Genomic DNA, 24755 nt, shown 5'->3' with positions numbered 1-24755 from the left:
CCCTCCCACCCTCGCTCCCATCCCCTGCATCTCCTCCCTCTACTCCCGTGCTGGCCTGTCCGCTTGTGCCTCCCCTGATCCAGTGGCTTGTCTTGGGAGAGGGATGAAGTAGCGTGAACCACACAATTGCGAGGTTTTCCCTACATCTTCATGTCTTCTCTTGTCAGGCTTTTTGCAAGGAAATTTGATTTGAGATGAGGATTTGGAAGATGGGATAGGGTGGGGTGGGGTGGGGTGGGGTGGGGTGGGGTGGGGGGCGGACGGGGAGGATTCCTGGGAGTCTAGGGACATGGGATTTAGGCAGCCAGAAATACTTAGATAAAAACGGCAGACTCAGTATTCAGACCTAAGTGGTCACAGGCTAAAGTTCAAGAAAACAGTGCCTTGTATCAGGCAGGTTTAGAATTTAAGATGACTGGATTAAGACCATACACCAAGGCAAGCGTGTATAGTTGTTTTAGAAATCACATGCAGATTCTTATTTCGGGGGACTTGTGATAGTTTGCATGTGAAATTGGGAATTTGGCAAATTCATTTGGTTTCTCATAATGCTGTACGGGTTTGAACTTTATATTTACCTTGATATTAGGTGTCTCAGTCTTGGCCACCAGCTGCACAGCAGTCCGGAAGGTCCCTAACTGTTACTCTGGGCAGATAGCATGTAGCAAACAGTTTGACTCCCCCAAGAGTGGGTGAGCAAATATTTGTTGAACGAGGCCTTAATCTGCTGGGCCTTCTCCTGGCAAACTTCACCCTGTGCTGCAGAGAATGGAAGGTCAGGCCTTTGGCAAGCCCAAGAGATTTCAGGGGATTGGATGGGTGGAGAAAGCCTGTGCCAGAAAAGAAAAACAAAATTATATATATATGTCTTTCTACCTCCTTGGAATATAATGTAAAGTGCCCGGAGCGCTCACATGCTCTGGAGGGCTTCACAATCAGAGTTACCTAATGACCATCTGAATAGTCGCAGACTCCAGATGCATAGGGCTTATCATTCAATAGCTATAAAATGTAACTAGAGATTGGAGGTACACAAGGAGAATAAATAAAGGACCAGTTTTTCAGTTTAAAAAAAAAAACAACACAAATCTGAAAAGATCCTTGGAGTATAATTTTAAGTGCAGTTTAAAAATAAACTAGAAATGCTATCAGTAAAGAAAGCCCAGAAGTCTGTGGTTCCGCCAAGTTCTCATTGTCCTTGCTGGAGAGTCCTCTAGTTTGGGAGGACAGTAAACACCAACCCTGCTCTAGGAGTCCAGAGTTTCTCTTTTAATGAGCTTGGCGAGACTTCACACTAATTAATCTAGGGAGAGTTTAGAACACAGAGCGTTGGATTTGAAACAATTGTTCTGTTGTGGTTTTTATTTTGATAAGCAAAGACTATGTCTCTGAAATCCTATTTCAGGCCTATTGCTGAACCCATTACTGCAGTTTATTTGGTTTTTTAACAGATGTTGTTTTTTACCTTTTGGATGGCAAGGGTTATCTCACTCATTAAAATGTGGCTATTGTGCTTTGTTTCAAGAGTCTATTGAGTTAAGGAATGCTGAGGGACACTCACTTGCTAAGGCCAGCAGCCCAGGGGAGGTGAGGTCAGTTTCCAATACTCTGATATAGCCTTTAAATGCTAAAAGTCATCGAAAAACTATAGGAACCGCTCTGATACTAGAATCTCAATCATTTTGATTTAAATTGATGGTATCTTGTTTAAAATTTGGATTATTACCTTTACTTTCTTTAAATATATTTTACAAAAACTTTCCGTAGATCATATAGTTGGGAACAGCCAGGTCAAACGGGTAAAGATTAATTATTAGACCACCAAATACCCTTGTAATTTGCTGCTTATTGGTGATCTCTCTAAAGTTTACCTATAAGCTTGTTTCTTCCATATGTAAATGGAATAATTTGTTATGAAGAGACACCCGGGATCCCTGGGTGGCTCAGTGGTTTAGCGCCTGCCTTCAGCCCAAGGCCTGATCCTGGAGTACCAGGATCAAGTCCCACGTTGGGCTCCCTGTGTGGAGCCTTCTTCTCCCTCTGCCTGCGTCTCTGCCTCTCTCTTTCTCTCTCTCTCTCATGAATAAATGAATAAAAAAAAAAAAGAGAGAGACACACCAAGATATATTTCAAAGAATAAAAAAAGGCAGGGGGTGGGGAGACAGAAAGCAACTATATGTATACAAGGAATAGTAGGAAAAATGGAAACCCAACTATTGGTGGTGGTTATCTCTTGGCACAATGGGGTTATTGGGAACTTTAATTTTTTACTTAAATACTGAATTTCGCAATGTTTACTTCTAGAATAACTTTTACAAGACTTTTGCAATTAGAAAATAATGTACAAGTTATGCGAAATAATTTAAACCTTAATATTATTATAAGACCTTGACTCTTTTATTCAAACGTTATTTTAAAAGAAAACTAGTGTGTTCTAAGTTTAATAGACTGTAGCAGGAATCTTTACGTGTGAAGTTTAATTTACATGATGGTAGTGGGATTACAGTCTAATCTAAGTTTGACAGTTATTTTTGCAAATAGCCAAAAATTCCAGAAGATTTAAAAAATCTTAACCAATTTCACTTTTTCTTAATGACTGCTAATCCTTCAGAAATGTTAATGAGGTACTTAGGGTCTCATAAAAAGGAGAGGTCACCAAAGCACTAATTGTGTTGCAGAATTTAGAGGTGAAAGAGAAGACAGGAGTTGTGTGTGTGTGTTCACACATGTACAGGGGGAAAAGACAGATAATATTTATGAAAAAATAAAGTGCATAACATTTGGTACTTTTCTTCTCTCTCTCTGTGTTTTGGAATCGATGCCTTAACACTGACCAACCCAGCAAGATTAGCATTCCAGGATCCTTTTGATCTTAGACCCAAACTTTCCACCTCCCCCCCCCCCTTTTTTTTTTGGCGTGTCACCTTAAAGAAACTTAGTGATGTTTGCTCTACTAAAATGATTACTTCACAGATTAAATACGCTTTCTATGTTTAGGAGATTTAACAACTTGAGGGCTCTGGTAAGAGCTGGCCATCACACTGTTGTAGCTAACAGCAGTGTGTGAGCACTTCCTGTCCCAATACATAAGCTGGGACTATGGAGTTCTTTATTTAATTATTAAGACTGAAAAGAGAAATGGCAGTCCTGCTGCTCATAATAAAATACATAGTTCTATCATTAAAAAAAAAAAAACTACAGAAAGCATTAAATGTCCATATAACAGCAACGTGCCCCATTCTGCTTTGTTTTAGGTCTTAGCTATTTACCTCTTGTTTAAAGAAAGTACTTTGTTATATATTAATCATAACATTAGACCAAAAATTGTCAGTTGAAGAAATATTTACAGTTAACTGCCAACAATTTGAGGGATTAATTACATCTTAAGTATGGAATGTCAGTGACTATAACTGAAAAGTTTTAGGTTTTCTAGAAGAGTAGCAGTGTCTAATCAAGCCCTGTAGAATGCTGTTTGTAATCTTGTATTAGATTTTAATCAGCAGAACATGTAATTTTCGGCTTACTGGAAACAGGTTAAGAATCTCTGTAGCAGACAAGACATGTGTACCATATACTAGACCTTTAGAACCTTATAGAATTCACTGTTCATTTATTCTTTTCTTCAGTGTTTCTTTTATTTTCATTAAGTGTTCCAAGTTTTCAAAGATATATATTCCTAATCCTAATTAAGAAACTGTTCTTAATTTTGTTTTCTTTTAAAAAAAATATTTTTATTTTTATTTTCTTAAAATATTTATTTTTAAAGTAAACTCTATCCTAATGTGGGGCTTGAACTCCCAACCCCGAGATCAAGAGTTGCCTTTCTACTGACTGAACCAGACAGGCACCCCTAGTTTTTTTCTTTAAAGATTTTATTTATTCACGAGAGGCACGGAGACAGAGAGGGGCAGAGACACAGGCAGAGGGAGAAGCAGGCTCCTTGCAGGGAGCCCAACGCGGGACTTGATCCCCGGTCTCCAGGATCACGCCCTGGGCAGAAGGCAGGCACTAAGCCACTGAGCCATCCAGAGATCCCCCCTAATTTTTTTTCTGATGGTGAGATTGTATCAAGTTAAAGTACATGAAAGTACCTATATTGACCATTTTTTTCCTGCAACATGGCAACTTCATATGCTTGTATCAAATATATTTCATCACGGGACATCATAAAATGCAGTAAAGTATAAATAAGGACATTAAGAAAGAAAAAAAAGAAACCAGAATCCAATACCACTGTTGATAATTTAGTATGTTTCCCTTTGGTGTTTTCTCTCCTGTGTGTGTGTGCGCGTGCACATGCATGAAATTACTACTGTATTGAATCCTGTCTTTATTATTTAACATGGTACCATGAGCGTTTTCCTGTGCCATTGCATATTTGAAAACATAATTTTATACATGTGTATGCATATTCTAGTCTCCCATGTGGATGCATCTGGATTTTTTTTTAACCGTATCTTAAATGGACATTTATTTGGTCCAATTTTTTACTTATCATAATTAAGACTTGAGTAAATATCTTTATAGATGACTTTGTGGGTATCTCTGATTATTTCATTAGGATGATCCCAAGAAATGAGGTTATTAGCCCATAGAGTGTCAGATATTCGAAGATTTTATAACATATTGATCACTTTTAAGAAAGGAAATATCCATTTACACACAGACCCCAACCCCACAGTGATATACCCACAAATAGGAGAACGCTTACAACTCATCATACCCTCACCAACAACAAATACTGCCTTTTTTTGTTGTTTTTTTGTTTGTTTTTCAAATACTGCCTTCTGAAAGCTTCAATAATTTGATCAGTGAATAATAGGATTTTGGTTTAATTTACATATCTTTAATTACTGGTGAGAGTAAACATTTTACATTTTTAAATGAGTATTTGTGTTATTTTTATATTAAAAATAAAATTTTTAGTTTAAAAAGGAAGAAAAGGGGATCCCTGGGTGGCGCAGCGGTTTGGCGTCTGCCTTTGGCCCAGGGCGCTATCCTGGAGACCCGGGATCGAATCCCACATCAGGCTCCCGGTGCATGGAGCCTGCTTCTTCCTCCGCCTGTGTCTCTGCCTCTCTCTCTCTCTCTCTGTGACTATCATAAATAATAAATAAAAATTTAAAAATATATATATATAAAAAAAAAAGGAAGAAAAGTTTTGGTTGATCTAATGAGGTTTTTAATAGTTTTATTTCACTGTCTTGGGAAGCCTTGTACCTGTAAATATGAGAATAAAAACAATTTTTATTTTTATAAATATAAAGGAGGAGGAAGGGTACCTGTTATAAAGTAACATCCATTTGCCAATCTGAACCTTTGGTGATGAGAATGCCCATGATGGACACACCACAACCTAGAATCGAGCATCTGCAAGGGTGCTGTTGACAGGGCTTGTGTCTTTATGTTCTCCAGCACAGAGACCGGTGCCTGGCACAGTCAGTGTAAAACAAGTGTCCCAAGTGACATAAGTTGGAAGAAATGTTCAATACCTGTGCTCCGGGACCTCTGGATGGAGAGTTGCTAGGTGGTACTGAACTCCATGGCCTCAGTCCCAACCCTCACCGCCGCCTCTTCACAGTGTGTGGCCATTTAGCTCTGCTTTCTTGGTTGGCCTCTCTGGGTGCTAATGGGGCCAAGGTCAGAGGTTCTGTCTTCACATGACCTATTTAGCTTTGTTCTGTGTCATGGCCACAAGCTGTATCCTTTTTACTGTGGCCAGCTGACTTAGAAATGCTTGCTGTTCATCACAAGGTGAGCAAGCTAGAGAGAGGGACCGATTTCTAGAGCCAGAAGGACCCTATAGAACCTTTAGTTGAACCTTCTTATTTTACTTCTTCTGGAGAAAACTGAAGCCCAAGGAGTTTCCCTTCTTTGGTGCAGTGTCCCAGGCTCAATTCAACATAACCCAACAATATGTATTGAGCAACGTGGAGAAACAGAAACTCATCCCTACAGTGAAGGGGTGGACAACCCTATGCTTAAATAATCATGGCTAATCTTTAAAGAACTTAGAAATCCACCACAAAATAAGATTACTTTAAGTAGTCTCAGGTTTCTTGGATGGGAAAAATAATCTGATGGAAATCTGTCTGACACTGATGTGGGGAAAATAAAATTTTGTGGAACTAGGTTGGTTCAATTAAAATGGGATGACCTGTTATCCTCAATCAATAGTTGTTTCTGATTTCTGTCTTTCTCCTAAATGAATTGGCCATTCTCTTAGTCACCAAAGACTAAAATCCACGGTATGTTGAAAATTACTTTCTCAAAAATTGCTCTTATTATTCCTTTCTCCCCACCCCCTCTGTTACTACCCCTGCACATTACAATAGAAGAGATTTATAACTGTTTGTCCCCTGGTCTGTCCTTGTTCTAACCACTCTCATCCTCTATTTTCCAGTCAGATTGATTGTCAGGCAGTGTTTCCCCTGCTTGCCCAAACACTTTTGTGGTTTCCCATTGCCTACTCAGATGAAGTCCAAATTCTATCAGTGTTGTAGATAAGAGTGACTATTGTTGATAATTTCTGTTTTAGAATTTAGGGTGGTTTTTTTTTTCCCTAAAAGCTACTCACTCCTTTCCCATTTATCATGGATGTAATTTGCTTCTCAGATTCACACAACAGGTTTTGCAATAGCTCTGTAGGAGTCTGAAACCAAACATGATCTGAGGTCTGCTGAAGGTCACCAAGCAATGACACGGTCTATTTGTACATGAGTCCTATTACTGAGCATTTAAAATTAATACTAGCACTGCCATGAAAACATCACAGTCAAGTGAGGCATCAGGTCTTGTGTGTGTATGTATGTATGTGTGCACGCATGGTGTGTGTGTGTGTGTGCCTTGTGTGCATAAGGAAAGAATTCTGTAGAAGAGCCATCCGAATCCAAGAGAACAAAGGAGATTTTTTTTTCCTTTTAAATGTAGGATATCCTTTTAAATATTCCTTTTTCATTTTGATGCCACTATGCCTTCCATCTTTTCTTGTTTATTCTTATGCATTATTTGGTAAATTAGGAAACTTCTATTGTTATTAAGGAAGAAAATTTAGGGTGAGCCTAAAAGAGTAGCAAGTGGCAAGGGTTTTGAAGCTAGATAGACCTTGGTTTGAACCTCAGCTCTGTACTTACAGGCCCAAGATCTCAGCCTCAATTTTCTTGTCTGTAAAATGGAAACATTCGTGGCTACCTTAGAAGTTTCCTGGGAGCATAAGATGAAATGAAGTGTGCTTTCTCTTTTTACCTGTTTGTTCTTTGTTAAATGTTTCTTCTGTGTGAATGTGTGTTTAGATATTCATGGAATTAGAAGGAGATTCAAAGTGGGTTCATTTGTGTCTTGTGTTCTGGTCCAGCCAATGCTAGAAGTCCCCTCCTTACCTGAGATTGTGTCTAGACACCTCTACTGTTGTGACCACTCTTCCTAGATGTTCACTATGGATTTTTGATACAAGGCAACAAATAAAAGTACGGAAGGAAAAAATTTCTTCAATGAACTATCTGGAAAATCATATAGCGTAGACCTACCTTGATGGGGAGGATTTGTTTAGCTTTGAAGCAATCTTCCAGAAGCTTCCTTGACCCCTTGAGACTAGGTTAGGGACCCTTCTGCCTATTTTCTTGCTGTCTATACAACAAGATAGTAAGACTCTCAAGGGAGAAGAATGGATCTCATTCTTTATTATAGTTTCAGTGCCTGGTGAATTAGGCACTCAGGAATTGTGTCTTAATGTTCTGGATATAAAATAATCCTGTTCTAAGTGACTTGGATGGAGGTTGAGGTATCGATTCACAAAAGACAATATATGTGGGTGATATAAAGCAGGTATGACCTTGGAAATCAAAAGTTACATCCTACATGATACAAGAGGAATTAGGAAATGGTCTGAATTTCATGATGAAAATTAATAGCCAATGTGGAGTCTTTCCTTAAGGCAAGTAATTCTTCAGAGACAAACTAGAGTCATTGTAGCATGATAAATCATCTCATGTTTGCGTGGTGATTTTCACTTATACATATTCTTTTTTGATCTGCAAAACAGTCTGGTGGGATGGGAAGATAGTAACATTGCTGTTTTGCAGATCAGAAAACAGGTTTGGTGCAGTTAGTAACTTACTACAGGGGTCATAGCTGGGGTTGGGTGTCAGCACTAATGCTGGGATTAAAAGGATTGCACCTGCTACTGTGCTATTTTAACTGCACACATACCTTTTCCAGTTGTTAACTCTGATGTTAAAATAACTTACATTTATGTCAAATTTTGCTATATGTTTGTCTTTATAGCAGCGCTTTGAATTGGTGAGTGGGTGATCAAATTAAATGCTGTTGATTTAGGATGCTGGTATCTCTGGATCAGAAAGCAACTTTAAAAGGGACATCTTTTTGTGCAGCAGTTCATTGGATGCCTGTCTCCTCAGCATGTCAGCGTCTTCTCCTGGTGGCAGCTCTGACTGATGTGTTCATGGTGGGCCTCTTGCTGCCTCTTGAGGCAGCCCATTAAGCCTTAAGTAGATAAGGACGCTAAAGAAACTAAGCTAAATCTGATAGGGATCAGAAAAATGATGTAACTGTTCAGAGATTGGTTTCAGGGGAGTGGTGATGTTTAGCACAGGTGTGGGAAAGGGGTGAATTCTGGGCTCTGAGTTGGGATCAGAGCATGTCGAGTGTCAGCCACAGGGAGATTGGATGGTGGCTGGGAACACTCGTTGGGGCTGTGAGGCCTGTGTGTCATCCTCTCTCCTCTTGGCTCACCTGCATCGCTCCAGGTCCTGTGTGTGGAAGCTGGTGTACTTTGTACTCCTGCCCCCCATAGGTTCCTGACCTCTGTGAAGATAGAACAAGTTAGACGTATCCAATAATCAATACAGCTTTGACTTCAGACCTGTAAGGTCAAGTTATGGCTCTTATTGTTTGAGTCTTTTTTTGAAAGACAACTTGGCCTGGGTTGTCATTGCCACTTGAGGGTTTGCTAAATATAATTATCATGCAGATGTGACCATAGTAGACCAACTAGGACAACTCCTCTCCCAGTAGGAAAATGACCCACATTGCGTACTTTACGAGGGCCTTTTCTTCTTCCACCCTCTGTGTGTCGCATGGCCACTTGGAGTATAGTACACTTTGCTTTTAAAGAGCCTGACATAGTAAGAGAGAGAAACTGAGTGTTAATACAACCTAAATTCCAGGGTTAGCTGTGGTGCCAACTGGCTGTGTGACATTGAGCCAGTCCCGGTGGGGACCCTCCCTGGTCTGGGCTACTAGGATTTTGTGGCCATGTCACCTCTTTACTTCTGAGGTAACTGTACCCCAGATTTATGCTATATACCAATTCCCTCTCATACACAAACACCCATGCAGTTTATCTAGTGAGCTCCTAATCAGTCTTCAAAAACCCAGATCACATGTCCCTTTCTCTTATTTCTGCATTCATTCAATAGTTATTTACTGAGAGCATGCTCTGTGCTAAATGCTGGGGGTACAGCACTGAACAAAATGAGGACGCTGGCTTCATGGCCTTGCCCCCGTGTTCCCATAGCCCTGTGTTTGTAATGGGATCACTTTCCCCCACAGACTGTAGTCCAGTGACTTGCTCAATTGAATGAAAGAACCAGTGGCCCTTCCATTCCTAGGAGAACGACCCAAGTGGTACACAAGGGGCACACTAGTGGTACAGCCCCCAGCGAGACAGGTAGCGGGAGTGTCAGGAATGATAGAATCGCCACGGAGACGTTCCCACCAGTACAGTAACCCCAGGGCTTGTCAACCTTCCATAAAATGTAGGCACATGATGGGAACTTCTCAATTTCCCAAGTTTGATGCTCTCTGTACTGACAACCGGGACTCTTTTGCCTCCCGTCGTCTAGCATGTGATGAAGAGCGAGGACTTGCAGTCAGCAGAACTGCACGGCAGGCCCAGTTAGATCCCAGGACAGGAAGCACATGTGTCTCCCTTTCACCTGCACACAGACCGCCAGGCATTTCCTGGCCATTGTTGGCGGGGCTGCCACAGGCTGTTTCCGCGCAGCAGCCAAGTGGGCCCGGCCTCCGTGTGCTCCCTCCAGGCCCCAGGCCGCGGCCCATCTCCACGAACCATCCGCAGATACAGGAAAGAAGATTCTCTTGTGTAAAAATAACTGTGGCAGCCCCATCTGTTTTTACACGCGGGCTCTCCAGTGGGTTCCTTTTGTTCTTTGCCAGGGCTGTGGCCTCGGACCATGTACCCCAGGGGAGTGACCGCTGTTGAGCCCGTGGACCCTGGTGGGATCTGGGATTGGGGGTGTGGCCACCTTCAGCCCACAGAGGGAAGAGCTGCCCCAAGGGTTCTGGGGGAGAAATGTGATTCTTAGAGATTTCCCAGGGGGAGAGCATGTGGGGTGCTGCAGGGTGCGGGCGGGGTGTGCAGGGCCAGCGAGCCCCAAGACTTCAGCTCTGCCTTCCGAGGCTCCCCTGGCCTCCAGGTGTAGTGGCCACGCAGAGGGTTACCCCTAAGCCCATCACCAGCAGCGCCCGCTCGCCCTCGCCCTCGCCCTCTGAGAGCAGGGGTAGGGCAACGAGGTGGAAGCGGGAAGTGTAACAAGGTAAAGCCGGTGGCTGGTTGTTGCTCTTTTTAGAAACTCCCAGTAATTGCAGCTTCCGAGTCTGTATTTATTTTGTCCTCCTGCTTCTGCCCATTGTTTTCAGATGCCGGGGGCCAGGGAATGGTGGACACCGTTAATCATCTCGTTGCTTAGACACTGTTCCAGACTCCTCTGCGAGAGGCAGCCGGCGGGGGGTGGGCCCCAGCCTCCCGCCACGTCCTGCAGCGCCCTTGCGGCGCCCCGCTCTGCGGGGGAACATGATGGAGAGCGACCTCGGGTGGAGCGATCCACTCTTCTCCCCGTCCTTGTGGGCACCAGGCGGTGTTCATAACCCAAGTCTTGCCTGGTCGGAGCGCAGGGCATGGGAGGCGTCAGCTGGGTTCGGGGGGAATGGGCGACTCCTCTCAGACCCTCTGTGTTGTCCCTCCAGTGTGGGTCCTGCCAGCGCGCTGCTCCCAGGGGCTGAGCTTTGATGAAGCCGGTGCATTATGTACAGCGTCGAAGACCTCCTGATTTCTCATGGCTACAAGCTGTCGAGAAGCGTCCCAGCGCCGCCTGAGGAGGAGCGAGAGGGCCGCCGGCAGGCGAGGGCCCGTGCCCGAGCTCGAGCTGCCCAGGGCCTGCTGAACGGGTGCGACGATGGCCCTGCCGCCCTCCCCCACAGCAGGCCGTCGCTGGGCAAGGGACACGCCAGCACCTCTGAAAGCAGCCACCGCGCTCCCAGAGCCCGCGGCGAGCCCCAGAGCGCCTGTGCTCCTAGAACTCCGGAGCTGGGGTAAGCCTCAGTGTGAACCCACCACTTCCTTTGTTTGGGGGATTTGGCAGCAGGTTCCTAAATCAGATCCTTCTGTGCCTTGTGTTTGACTGGAGCCTGGAGGGAGAGGGTGAGAGACAAGAAGATCTCCCCACTGGGGTGTTTGGGGCATCGCCGCAGCACAGAGCACGGGGCCTGGCCATAGGAGGCCCTGAGTAAACAGTGGTAAGTAGATGCCTCGTATCATGTGAAACACGCAGCATTTTAATCCCCACCCTCTATTCCCCCTTATAATAAGCTCCTCGTGTTGCCTTCACTAGGCATCATTTCAGAACTCTGGAAAAGCTAGTTTCCATCAGGCACACATTCCGAGTCCATTAGGCTTTATTAATGGGTTTCGATCTTGTGTACATTAGAGAGTCCAAAGAGGTGTATCTCCCCCTCCATTTGTGAAGAAGAAAACCTTTCTTCTTGTATATTCATATGATTCTATTGGCTTCTGACCCATCTTTCCCTTGCACACGCTGGCCCCAGTGTGGGTGTCCCATCTGAATACAGCTGTATCGGTGGGTGTTTTCTTACAACAAAAAAGAGGGCAGGTTGGCTGGGGGAGGAGAGGGGTTAAAAAAGGGAATTTGGGCAGCTTGCCACAGAGCCAGCATGGGAGGGGAGCCCCTGCAACCCCTATCCAACCTAGAGGAAGCCCGTGTCATCACTTCATAAAAGTGTGTTTGTCTTTGATGCTGCGTTGGGACCAGGCTCAGCCTGGGGGAGGAGAGCCCTGCCGGTCGGTGTGAGATCATGTTATGTAATCGTGCATAACTGACAAGAAATGGACCAACACACAAATGGAAGCAGAGGCCCATCTTCTAGGGAAACAAACAAAAAACCAAGCAAACAAGAAGGGAAGTGAATTCCTGTCTAAAGGGAACGAGCCAGCCTTCCAGGGTTGAAGGTCCCCTTTTCACGGAAAGGATCTTCCTTGCTGGCTGATGGCTTTCAGGTGAAGACAGGAGGGATTTTATTCTTAAAATTTAGAGCATTTGCCACCTTGGTTATGAGTAAAAGCCAAGATGGTTGGTCTTCTGATGCCCAGTGTGGTCAGGGCAGGCGTCTGCTGCCATGTCAGCATCATTTCTTCAGCCAGAGGCGAGGGTTACCACTTCTGTGGGCTCAGGGGGAAACCCAAAATGGGAAAGGGCTTAAACCTTGCCCTGCAGACTCATACTTGTGCCCATGACTGTCTTGGGCATAAGTCCCTTTTCAGCCACGTTTCCTGAAAAACATGCCATGCCCACCTTGGATTTTGGGAGAGGCCGCTTCCAGAGGAGTTGGCAGAGAGTTAGAGCAGCCTTAATTACCACTACACAAGCTTGTGCCCGACTCTCTTCCTGCCTTCCGTAGCTTCTAGCTTGGTGCTGAGTGTATCTGTACCTTCCACCTTGGATTTCAGGGCACTGAGGCTGTGCCTGGTCCACTCCTTCCTCCCTTGGCTATAGAGCTTGTTGTGGTGTTGGATACACAGTGTTTCATACGTGCTGTGGACTCGCTTCTTTCTTCTACCACTGTAACAGCTGTCAAAAAGCAGGAGGCTCCATTTGTGGCAGTGGAGTCCCTGCAGATGGGCCTCGTAGGCAGTGTGGGTCTCCCTCAGTCCCAGAGGGCTGGATCAGAGATCAGAGTAGGGGGCAGTAAAATCCTGTCCAGAATTCTGGGGGCGGGGTGGGCTGTGTGGCTCCCAGCCTCATCTACAACTTGTTCAGGACTTTCTAGGCCTTTGTGCTAACAGGTTTTTGAGGACCGCAAGCACTCACAGCTCAGTCTCCCTCCTACGTAGGGAGGCATACGAGGGTCTGTAGTCAGTCTTTTTTTCTGTCATGAGCAAAGTGCTCAGATAAGTGGCTTTGGGTAGCACGGGCATGTCTTTATACAGATGACACAGTTCTCAGCTGATCTGGCCATTTCCCCCCCATTTCTGAGGTTGGCTTCTAACCTTCGGATAGAAGGTTGCCTTGTAGGGTAAAAGGAGAGTATGCATACATGTCCGCAGAACTCTGTGCCAGTGCCCAGAGCCTCAGAGAGCAGCTGCAGGGCTTCTTGGGTTGAACTGAAAAGATGTTTTCTTTCTTTAGTCACTTAGAACTGAAAACAGAAAAGCAAACAGGTAGGCAGGAGCATTCTCAGGGAAAAAATAAGTGCCTTGAGAGGAAGTAAATAGGTGCTAGTAGTTAAAGCCTGGAAATTGAAGAAAAAGAAAACCCACAATACTTTGGCTATGTGAGTTCTGAATCTGGATGAATCGGTGGTACTCTGCCAAATCCTAGCCTTCAGCTTCTCGACTGGAGCAGCTGCAGTCCTGCTGCCTGCCTGTCCCACACGGTGACTCTGCGGGGCTGATCCCCAGGTCTGGAGGGGCAGTGGGGCCCCAGCTCCCAGCAGTCAGGCCAGGAAGCAGCACGAGGGCCTCCTCTTCCTGCATTTCCCAGGTGGGTTGAGGTTTGCCCCACACCATGGGCCAGTCCTCAAGGTCCCATGGGCTTCCAGGAGAAGACGGTGGTCAAGGTGGTTTAGAAGGCCCCAGGGACCAAAAGAAGACTGGTTTGCTCTATTCTGGTAGGATGGCATGTGAGCAGTGTCATTATTTTATAGCCAAAGGACACAAAGCCCAGAGTTCAGTGGTGACTCTGTAAGGGCCACTCACTTGTGCCACAGCAGAGGGAAACCTGGCTCAGGCCTCAGGCTCTGGGCCACCAGGGAGGCTCGTGGGTGCTGTGCTGCAGAGTGTCAGGTGGGGCCAGCTCTCCCCAAGACCTGTCCTCATTGGAATGGACATTGGCTTCTCCGAGCTCCTTTCACAGTTGCCCTGAGGGGGACTGTCCTCTCTCACTTCCTTGTCCTGTGGCCTGTGTGGATATGCAGTGGCTGTCAGAGCACAGCTGCGTCCCTTTCCTGTCTGAGGAGCCGCAGAAGGAAAGCATCCTGTCGTGCCTCGATTAGATGCGTGCACACAATGCCGGTGCTCTGTGTGTGTTGTTAAGGGCAGTACTGTCTGGCATCTGGGGCAGGCCTTGCATGTCAGGATTGTCTGGTGAGAATGATAGCACTTCTTTCTTTCTTTCTTTCAATAATTAACATCAGCTTCCAACAGAGTTTCTTACGTAAGGGCCAGTTATATGCAGCAAAATTCAGAGAAACAGACCCCTCAAATATGGAACCTTGACTCGATTTTCAAACATGCAGTATGCACGTCTCCCAACTTGTGAAAGAGGCTGTGCTTTGAGCTTGCACTCTTCCCAGATCAGGTGATACTGAGCTCCCAAGATGGGAAGAGAGCAACAGTTGTGCTGTGTGCGGAGGGGAGTGACCCTCTGGCTTTCCAAGGAGCTCTTGTATGCAGGTGGTGGAAACAGGACCAAGAGTCACTTCTTACTTGGACGCACGTATCTGAATTAGTGAGGACAGGGCGACCATGGGGTGTTGCACTGTGTGTGTCAAGGCTGTATGAGCATTTAAAGCACAGAGGGGCCTTTCAGCCCCTTCCCTGGCCCCCTTTGCCTGTGACATCAGCCTCCAGCTCTGAATGGGCCCCCCACGTTCTCCTCCGAGCCCGAGTCCTGTGTCCTCTCCCATTTCCAGGATGCCAAGTGTGTGGAACCACCAGGTGCTCCCTATGCCCGAACCCTGCCTGGAAACTCTCAGAGCCCCCCTCTCCAGCTCCCACCGCACCCCTTCCAATCAGGGTAAGGGCTTCTGAGGTTCCCCCAGATGGAAGGCCTCACTCCTGTGCCCCGGTGTCTTACCAGCACCCAATCCTGGTCCCCAGGATGGTCCACTCTCTGAAAGGTGACACCCTTGCAGATTCATCTCTGGTTTTGCTAACTCCTATTAAGGAATTTTGCATTTATTAAACACTCAAACCAATTTTTTTTTTAATAAGTTGGATGAAACCTAGTACTTCTATGCCAAGGCAGTTGTGGAAGTGTGAGTATCTCAGAACATTGGGAGAAGATTGGGAGAAGATAAGATGTGAAGTAGAGGAGGTTTTTCCAGTGAGAGGACCCAGGTGAGGCTGGTTTGGGAAGGTTCCATTGTGGAAAGGAAGGGTGCTTGGCTTTCCAGGCCGGGCAGCCGAGGTGGCAGTTCTGATGGCTTTGTCCACAGGACTGCCTCCTGGGGGACAGCCAGGGAGGAAGAGAGAAGGAAGGAGCAGACACAGACTCAAAACTCCTCCTCCTCAAAACTCCTATGAGGCTGAATAGCCTGGGCAGGGGAGGTTCCCCTCCTTTGTAGATTCTGCGGGTGTAAGACATCAGCCGCCAGAGTGATAAGGGGCAAGTTGTCGTGAGACTATAAAGGAGAGTCTCATGGAGCCGCCTCAGGTAGGAAGTGAAGATGAGCCGGGCCTCACTGACGTGGGAATGAGAAAGTGAGGACCCAAGACTGGGAGTCTGTCGACCTTTCTCAGGGTTGTGGGTTATTCCCATGGGGGACTGTTCCCTCTCTGTCCCACCTTGTGACTTGGCTTTGCATCTCCCTGTGCTTCTGCTTTCCTCTGCGGGCTAGCCTCTTCCCTCCACCGGCGGCCCTTACTTGACAGTGACTTTGGCTCACAGTGAGTTTTGTTCTATGTTTGCTTCTATGTGATGCTTTAGCTCCCCTGGTGACCACTGCCCATGCCTCTTACATTTTTGAGAGAAGGAATCAGTAGTTGGGCTGGGACCTTGGTTACGGTGGGTGGGAAGGAGGGGGTGAACCAATATAAGTGTCTGATCTTTACCTGCCCTCCATAAAGGGGCTGTAGGTGAGGGAGGTGAGTGCTGACTATGCACCCCAAACGTGCTCTTTTCACCAAGTCCTTCACTTAGTAACTCCAGAGATGTGGCATTTCCCGCTTAAGTCTGTTACTCCAGAGAGCTTATCTCAATGTTAAACCACTCCTAAATGGTCTCAGTCAGCAGACTGTGATGATGCAGCTGGCTGTAGGCTTTGCACAAAAGTCACTCTGATAGTACAGGAGCAACCTCACAGGCCATGTCAGATGTCACTGCAGGATTGATAGGTTCATAGCTGGAAAACCATAGATGTCATAAAACTGCAGACAGCATTCTATACATCAAATGATTTGGTGCTAGATTTTTACCATGTCCTAATTTTTGCCATATAACCAATGATTTGTTGTGAGATTTTTTACTATGTCCTAATTTTTGCCATATAATCAATGACAGATACTTCTTGAGTGCATCATATGTTGGCATCTCTGTCCTCCCTCTGGCAATATGGAGAGGATGCTTCTGGAAGCTTACATTTATATTTGTGTTCAAAGATTATAATGAGGAGTATTCTTTAGTTCATCAGTTTGCACGAAGTTTAGCTACTGTTGCACATACTGTGATGCTCCAAGAAAGGCCTGCTTCCCAACACACACACATGTGTGCGTACACACACGCATACACATACCCCAAGATTAAGGAGGGAACAGAGGAAGTGGGCGTAGGGGAAAAGTGAGCTGTTATCTATACATGGAGGAAACTGCATTCTTAAAATGTAAGTAGCCATTACTGAATAATATTTAGCTACCTTTAAAATATGTAGAAGACTGTTCTCGGGCATTCACGATTTCCTTACTGCATTTCCTCTGAAAGACTACAACAGAGGAAGCTGTAAAATAACTTAACATAGCAGGAATTTGGATCTGAAAGTCATACCATAATAGATTGTTCTCTGCTTGGCCCTAGGAATTCTGGTAAAGATGTTTGTAAAGTTAACTATGAGATTGACTTACAATTATGTCTTGTCATCAGCAGCAGGCATCACTAAGTAGAGACATAGCAATCCAGACGAGTCTCTGATGTGGTCAGGGCCTCATCTTGGGAGGTTTACATTTGATCAGCAAACGTCTGTTCTAGATGGTGCTACTGGATATGATAAATAGTCACTTTTTCAGAGGCTTTTTAAACTTCTCTCAAGTCACATCCTGCCTATAATGGTTTTCCAGAAAGGAAGACTTCAAGTTTAACATCTGTTTCCATGTATATCTTTTTCTTTACAAAATTATATTTCCACTAGTAATATTTGTCTTTTAGCTGCTTGCTCCATATTCTCCTTATTAGGTAGGTGGTGGTATTCTGACCCCTCCACAGAAAAAAAGTATAGATTGTTTGAGCTGGTGAGCTCAGGAATACACAGTGAAGGTTCCGACCCCCTCTGTTTTCCATTGGGTCTTTGATAAACCTTTCTTCTCAGATGCCTTGTCCTTGCTGGTCAGCCCTGCCACCATCCAGAAGTGCCTGGAGCCAGTCCCCTCTCCAGCATGCACTCTCGTGCTGCTCAACTGTTACCAGTTCTTCCCAACAAGAAGCAGGTTAGACCCTTTGAACACGTGACTTCTAGAAGAACAGCAATGGGAAGAGGGGGGTACCTCTAGAATTGATGGAAGGCTCCAGCAACACAGCCTAGAACTTCATTTGTCTGGGAAGCTGGGTCCTCATCAAGAGGAGCATTGTAAGTCAAGTTCCTTCTTTTGCTAGAGAATTGGGTCCATTAAGGAAGCCAGGAGATACTCAAGTGAGGGCACTGGATGGTTAAGGGGGTCCACAGAAAGCCCTGAGTGCATCTTCAGTTCCAGTTCACTTTGTTTCAGAGATGATGATACCTCTGAGTTCTTGACTAGGTACAAAGAACCCTAGAGGGTCTAGCTGCTGTACTGATGTGCACTTGCTATACGTGATGGTGGAAGCAGTGTCCTCATCTGTCTATGCAGACGTGAGACTAGTTCCTTCTAGCCCCTTCTGGCCCTGGCTTACCTTCTTTGGTGGCTGCCTCCCCCAATCTTCACTGCTGTAAGCTTAGCTTCTTAGGCACAGAGAGCACTCTCCACATGTCCACATGAGCACAATGGAATCATGAAATAGAAGCAAGAAACTGGGGTGCTTTTTTTCATTATTGATGATGACACCATATAGACTGCACTGGTGAAGATATTTTCACAGTAAAAGTGTGTCCTTATGAAAGAGAAAACAGAAAAATTCAATATTTGCCTCACCTATTGCATTTATGTGCAAGAAAAATGTATCAGAGCTTGCTCTTCTTTCCGCTTTGTTTTAATAAACTAAATATTGGTTTGTTCTCCATCATCATTGTGGAAGCGGGTGTAGCTTCTTCCTTAGAGACCAGCTATCACCGGAGGGGCAGAGTCTTGTTATGACAGTCAACTATATCATTATTTCCTGTTATTGTGAAGGCCCATTGATTACGACTTTGAAAAACACAATACGGATCTAAAATAACCATCACATAAGACAAACACTCAGCTCTTCTGTCTTTCCTTTGTGCCCCTCACCTCCTTCCTGGGACGATGTGAGGAAAAGAGTTTCAAAATGATCTGTGCCGCTGAGAACTTATTTTAATTGAGTTAATAATAGTAGTAATTGTTTAAAAAAAAAAGAGGGCTTATTGTGTGTTAGACACTTCACTAAACAGTTGGAATGTATTATCTCATTAAGCCCTCCCAACAAACTTAGGAAGGAAGGAACTATTCCCGTCCCTTGAGTATAAACGAAGAATTGGAGACAAACTGAAGTGACGTTCTATTGTGGAAGGCATAGGCTGGAAAGCCAGTGTCCGGGCCAGGTGCTCACACTCCCCTGGTAGCATTGCCACACTCACCCTGTTGGCCACTGAGAAGCCTAAAGCCACTGATACTCCCTGAGCCCTTTGTGGAGCCACAACCATGACCATCCTGTTGACCTGGAGCAACCCTCCTTGGATGCAGGCACCAACTCTTCTTTCCCTGCTGCCCTGTCTTCCTGACAGCTAAGAAATTCATCAGGAGGTGACTAGTAACCAACAGTAAATAACAACTAATAATCCTTGTTCAAATTGAATTTTTGCTGATAAGCAATATTGATCCATAATGTTTCCAGAGCAGCCTTATCTTTTCTGACTGATCTTTATGCTGCCCTCCATGTGTGAGTCTTAATCTTCTCTTGACCTTGTATTTCCCTTTTCCAAAATTACCTTTCTATTACCCTGGGTCAGAGGATTATTTACACAGTATATTATATTCAATATACCAAGGCACACTGAAAAATAAAATTGCAGGCTTCCAGGCCCAGAGAACATTAAGAGCAAATCCTGTAGCAGTAGATGGCTGACTCCATCACAGAAACAGCAAACATCTCACACAGGGACTGGTGAATATGAGCCACTCTAAAGAGATGCCCCAATGCCTCTGCCAATCTAGTAGAAGAGAGCTTCTCCTTCAAGGTGTAGAAGGCTCTTTAAGTGACCTTTATGCTCAGATTATGCATCTGGGTAAGATGGACCCATCTGGAATAGGGAGTGGCTTCTGAAGGAATAGCATTGGCAAAGTGCTACAACCGTCCCCCACGTCCTGTAGGATGTGACCATCTTTTAGGCTGGTGGGCTTGCCAACTGGAAGAAATCACAGGACCTGGAGTCTACTTTAGTGGAACCTCCCACCCTCCACCAGGACCTCCACAGGGAAGCACAGTTGGCTAGACTTTGGGATCTGCCCCCGGAGAACTGGGTTCAGGACTTCGTTCATGGAAGAAGGAGGACATCTCTCCCATGCCCACCAGTATCAATGCAGAGCTAGGCTGTAGTGTGCCTGGATGATAACAAGTTTGGTGCAGCTTCTAAGGATCTCGGGGTCCAATGAGAAGATGGTGTGTGAAATGAGAAGATGTGTGAAACCATGGTTACAAGTCATGTCAAATATTGTCATTCTATTGTAGGCTTTTACTTTTTAAAAAAAAAAAGAAGGACACTATTTTCTGTTTTGGTTGAAAGTGAGTCATGAGTGCACTAATAGAAATGTCTTCTAATTTTTTTCATCATTACCTTTTATACAGCAAATGGGCTTGCCTGTTTTCCTTTGGACATGTTGTTTTTCACATGTTCACATTTCAGATATTTTCCAAACAGTTTTTATCAGTTGTCTTGTTGATATCATGTCTCTTCTCTGTGATAAGGCGTGGGGCTGTTAGCAGCTGTAACGTGTGTCTCACCTCTGTTGTGCTTTCCCAGGGGCTCTGCATAAAGACCCTGCTTGTCTCTTTGAACTTGTCCACACAATTTATTTGAGCTCTTAGATTCCACTTTGTTTTTCTTATCTTTTTCCCACCCTTTTCCCCACATTAATACATGTGTTCAGCATGTTTTTGTAAAACGTCCCATTGTTCACTTTTTTAAGATGTAAATTATTAGGACTCATTTTTTTAAAAAGAAAAATTTGATCTCATCTCATTTCCTCAAAGGTATGAGAAAATCTGTTCTTGGCTTTGAAGCCACGTGAGGGAACACACAATTTAATGGAGAATGGACATCACATATCAAAGCCAGTAGATATCCATGCTTGATAACTTGTCTGAGGGAGAACTGTAGCGGAACTATTACCATGTGGAGGCCACTTGAACCTGTCAGAGTCAGGCTCATATTGGGTACAGGATAGATGTTTGTTAAATACCTTCCTTAGCGTTTTCAATTATATAGATTATTTAATATTTCTCAGATGACCTGTATTTACTTTAAATTGGGATTTTGGTGTGTTGTACTAATAGAAAAAAGTTGAACCCAGAATGCTTAGCCATTTCAGTTGGCTCGATAGGGCAGTTTTGACAAGGTGAAGGTGATACAATGTAACCTTTTTATGTGGGGAAGAAAATGGATTAGGTCTGACTGTATTCTTGCCCTATTTATGTCATTCTTTATTTGTCTTCTGATCACGCTCGTAGCACGTACATAGACAAATAGCACCTTGGGATTCCAGCCACCTCTTGGCACTTAAGCACACCACATATTTACTGAGAAACCAGAATAATCCACTCGAAATGAGCAAAAGCCACACAATGTGGTTTTTCTTACAAAGTTGAGTGCCCCAGGAAAATGTTTATAGGCCTATAAGCACTAAGAACGGTGCTCATTAAAGCCATGTGGTATATAAAGCCCACTCACCATCTGCTGAAGAACAGAGGCAAGAAAGGAGATTCTTTACTCTCTCCTAATTGGGTCCGTGGCAATTGTCACTTCTTATTAAGTTGCAATGTTTAAGTCTTGCCCTTGGACCTGCGTAGAGCCTATGACCCCACAATCAGTTCATCTTCTGGTGTTTCTCAGGACCTGCGTAGAGCCTATGACTCCACAATCAGTTCATCTTCTGGTGTTTCTCAGGACATCTGTGATGGACAGACAGTCACAGAGGACTTACTCAGGGAAAAGCCTGGAGCTTCCAGAGCTCATGCTGGCGACTTGCTGGCTTACCAGGGTAGGGGGTGGGGGCCGTGCAAGGAGGGTGGAGATGATGGCTTCCACCTTGACCAGTCCTTACAGAAACTGATCCAAGAAGTGTTCTGCTAAGCATTCAAATCCTAAGTGCTCAAAACAAGATTTTGATAACAACAAAAGCAGCAAGACTGCTGACACTATGTGTAAGCAGTAAATGCAGGGGCGCCTGGGGGGCTCAGTCTGTGAAGCATCTGCCTTCAGCTCAGGTCATGATCTCAGGATCCTGGGATTGAGCCCTGAATCAGGCTCCCTGCTCAGTGGGGAGTCTGCTGCTCCCTCTCTTCCTCTCTCTCTTTCAAAAAAAATAAATAAAATCTTAAAAAAAAAAAAAAAGTAATAAATGCAGAAGCATTTTGATTGCTCGGTGGCAAATGCTTTACCTCACATTGATTTTAAATATTTTCTGCTTTTTCAACTCATAACTCAGCTTTGCTTTAAGTGGCTGCTTAAAAAGTTATCTGGAGTGGGGATGGGAGCAGGACTTGAGGCAAAGAAGTAATTCCAAAATACTAACTACTACTATTACTACACTAATGATGGCATGCCTTGGAGATGTTGCTGCTTCAGTTACGAATTTTTTGGTTTCCCAATCCATATTAAAGTTACATGTACACCATACAATAGTCTATTAAATGCACATAGTGTTATGTCTAAATAAGCAGAGTATATACCTCAATTTAAAATATTGCCAAATTGGGGCACCTAGCTGGCTCTGTCGATAGAGCATGCGACTTTTGATCTCAGAGTTGTGACTTTGAGCCCGGCATTGGGCACAGAGATTACTTAAAAAAATAAACATTAAAAAGTTAAAATATTGCTAAAAATGCTAACCACCATCTGAGCTTTCGGCAAATCATCCTTTTGCTGGAGGAGGATCTTGCCTTGAGGTTGTTAGCTGCTGAAGGTGGGGGTGGCTGTGGCAATTTCTTAAAATAAGACAGCAGTGAAGTTTGCCACATTGATTGACTCTTCCTTTCATGAACAATTTCTCCGAGAGATGTGATACTTTTTGATAGCATCTGACCCACAGTAGAACTTCTTTCACTGTTGTACTGAATTCTCTCAGGCCCTGCTGCTTCTTTATCAACTCAGTTTATATGATATTCTAAATTCTTTATTGTCATTTCAACAGTCTTCACGGCATCTTCACCAGGAGCAGATTCCACCTCAAGAAACCACTTTCATTGTTCATCCATAAAAAGCAGCTCCTCATCCATTCAAGTTTTATCACAGGATGGCAGCAATTGAATCTCATCTTCAGACTTCACTTCTAATTCTTGTTCTCTTGCTGTTTCCACCCCATTTGCAATAACTTCTTCCACTGAAGTCTTGTACATTCAATCTGTAAAAAATATAATATCTGTGAAACACAACAAAGTGAGGTATGCCTGTAATGTCATCATCATAGATATTCGCTCTTTATTGACCATCCAGGCTCCTTCCTAAAGGACAGCAGCCTCCATCAAGTGTGTTGGGAATGGTCCCCCTTCAGCCTGTCCCTGGAGGTTACTCCCCTGCCTCCCAGGCCTCCCGCTGTTGCCCAGAACCAGTGGCCCCAAAGCTCCTCCTATTCCTACCACCCTCCCTCCATTGTCCATCAACTGAAAAGTGGGCTGTGTTGTAGAAATCGTTTGGAACCACAAATGACACCTGAGCACATGAAAAAAAAAAAAAAAAGCTGACCTCACTTGTAATCAATGAAATGCAAATTAAAACCAATCAGAAGTTATTTCCACTTTTCTCATAAGGAAACAAATTAATTGTAATAACCAGAGATGGAAAAGGTCTGGCAAGATTGGCTCTCCTCTGCACCACAGGTGGGAAAGTAGATTGGAACCGCTGATCTAAGGGCAGATTTGACAATAGAGATAATATAAAGCCCCTGATCTATTAATTCCTTTTCTAAGGATTTATTCTAAATAACCCGAGACCTGCTTAGTGTTTGCAAGCAATAGCGTTTCTCATAGTGTTTGAGAATGTCATCTACAGAGAGGCCCTTAAAGTAATCCTGTATGTATGATACAATATTCATCTGTTACATACATACAATTCATACAATTCATACAATATTCATCTGTTACATACATACAATTCATCTGTTACATACATACAATCCTGTATGTATGATACAATATTCATCTGTTAAAATTATTCACTTGAGGAATTTTGCATGACATTGGGAGCTGTGAAATGGAATGGCTACCTGAATGGGCTTTATTTAGGGCCACACTGACTGCATTTGAAGCTGTCCCTACTAACTTCCAGGCTGTGCAACTTGGGAGAGATGTTAAATCTCTCTATGCCCCAGTCCCTTAAAAGGGAGAACAAACAGTGGAAATGCATACAGCTCATTTGGCATCCTTCGCACAGTGCCTGACACAGCCAAGTGCATGTTACTGTTAAATGACTTACCATCTGTGCCTCAGTTTCCTCCTCTGTCAAACGGGAATGACAGCAGTACCTGTCTCAGCGGAGTGAGGGTGCGTTAACAAGCAGGAAGCACTTAATGTCCCCAAGAACCCAGATTCCTGGTAGAGAACTAAGGCTTTTCGAAAATCCGCACCCTCACCCACACCAAGACTACGTGATATATATCAAAATAACAGTTTCTGGGTTTTCCAGTGTCATAGTCCTGGTCTCTTGTCACTTAGCAGCTGACTGTTTCTGTGCAGGGTTAACAGGGCTGTTCTGATTTCCTCCTCATCTGCCTTAGAACAGTGATTCTGAACTCTGGATGATGTCGGAATACATTGGGGGTGTGCTGCTTGCTAGATTGGTGGGCCTTGGGCCTTCATATTTTTTAAAGGTTCACAGGGAAATTCTGACATGTGGCCAGGTGATGGGCAGCAGGCTGGAACCAGGCTAGAATTTGGTGCTACTGTGTCCTGCCTGGCAGGGGGTTCTGGCACATGGACAGAGCCCCTCTTCTCCGGCTGAGTTTCGAAATCAGCCGGAGCAGTTTTTCCCACATCACCTAAGGTGAGACTCCCCTAGAGTGCTTGCTACGAATGTGGGCACCTGGACCCTAACCCAGACCTACCAAATCTGGATTTTTACCCGAGGGACTTGGTAACGTGTATTTAGGGAGCCCATGGGGGGATTCTTGCCATCAGGGAATC

General features: G+C 44.5%; 1 protein-coding gene across 2 annotated transcripts in view; it reads left to right on the top strand.

Moving 5' to 3' along the window:
• The window catches only part of JCAD (junctional cadherin 5 associated), a 40233-nt gene that overhangs the window by 1230 nt on the left and 14248 nt on the right, over nt 1-24755 (top strand). The window contains exon 2 of one of the 2 annotated variants that reach the window (XM_041766107.1): nt 11008-11352. In XM_041766107.1, coding sequence (XP_041622041.1) covers nt 11066-11352 — 287 coding nt within the window. In that variant the 5' untranslated portion in view covers nt 11008-11065. The other variant, XM_041766108.1, reaches the window with a different exon arrangement.

The sequence above is a fragment of the Vulpes lagopus genome, chromosome 8 (genome assembly GCF_018345385.1).
Source record: "Vulpes lagopus strain Blue_001 chromosome 8, ASM1834538v1, whole genome shotgun sequence".
Taxonomy (NCBI): Eukaryota; Metazoa; Chordata; class Mammalia; order Carnivora; family Canidae; genus Vulpes; species Vulpes lagopus.
The sequence above is the reverse complement of the archived record's forward strand: the minus strand, read 5'-3'. Positions and strand labels throughout refer to the sequence as shown.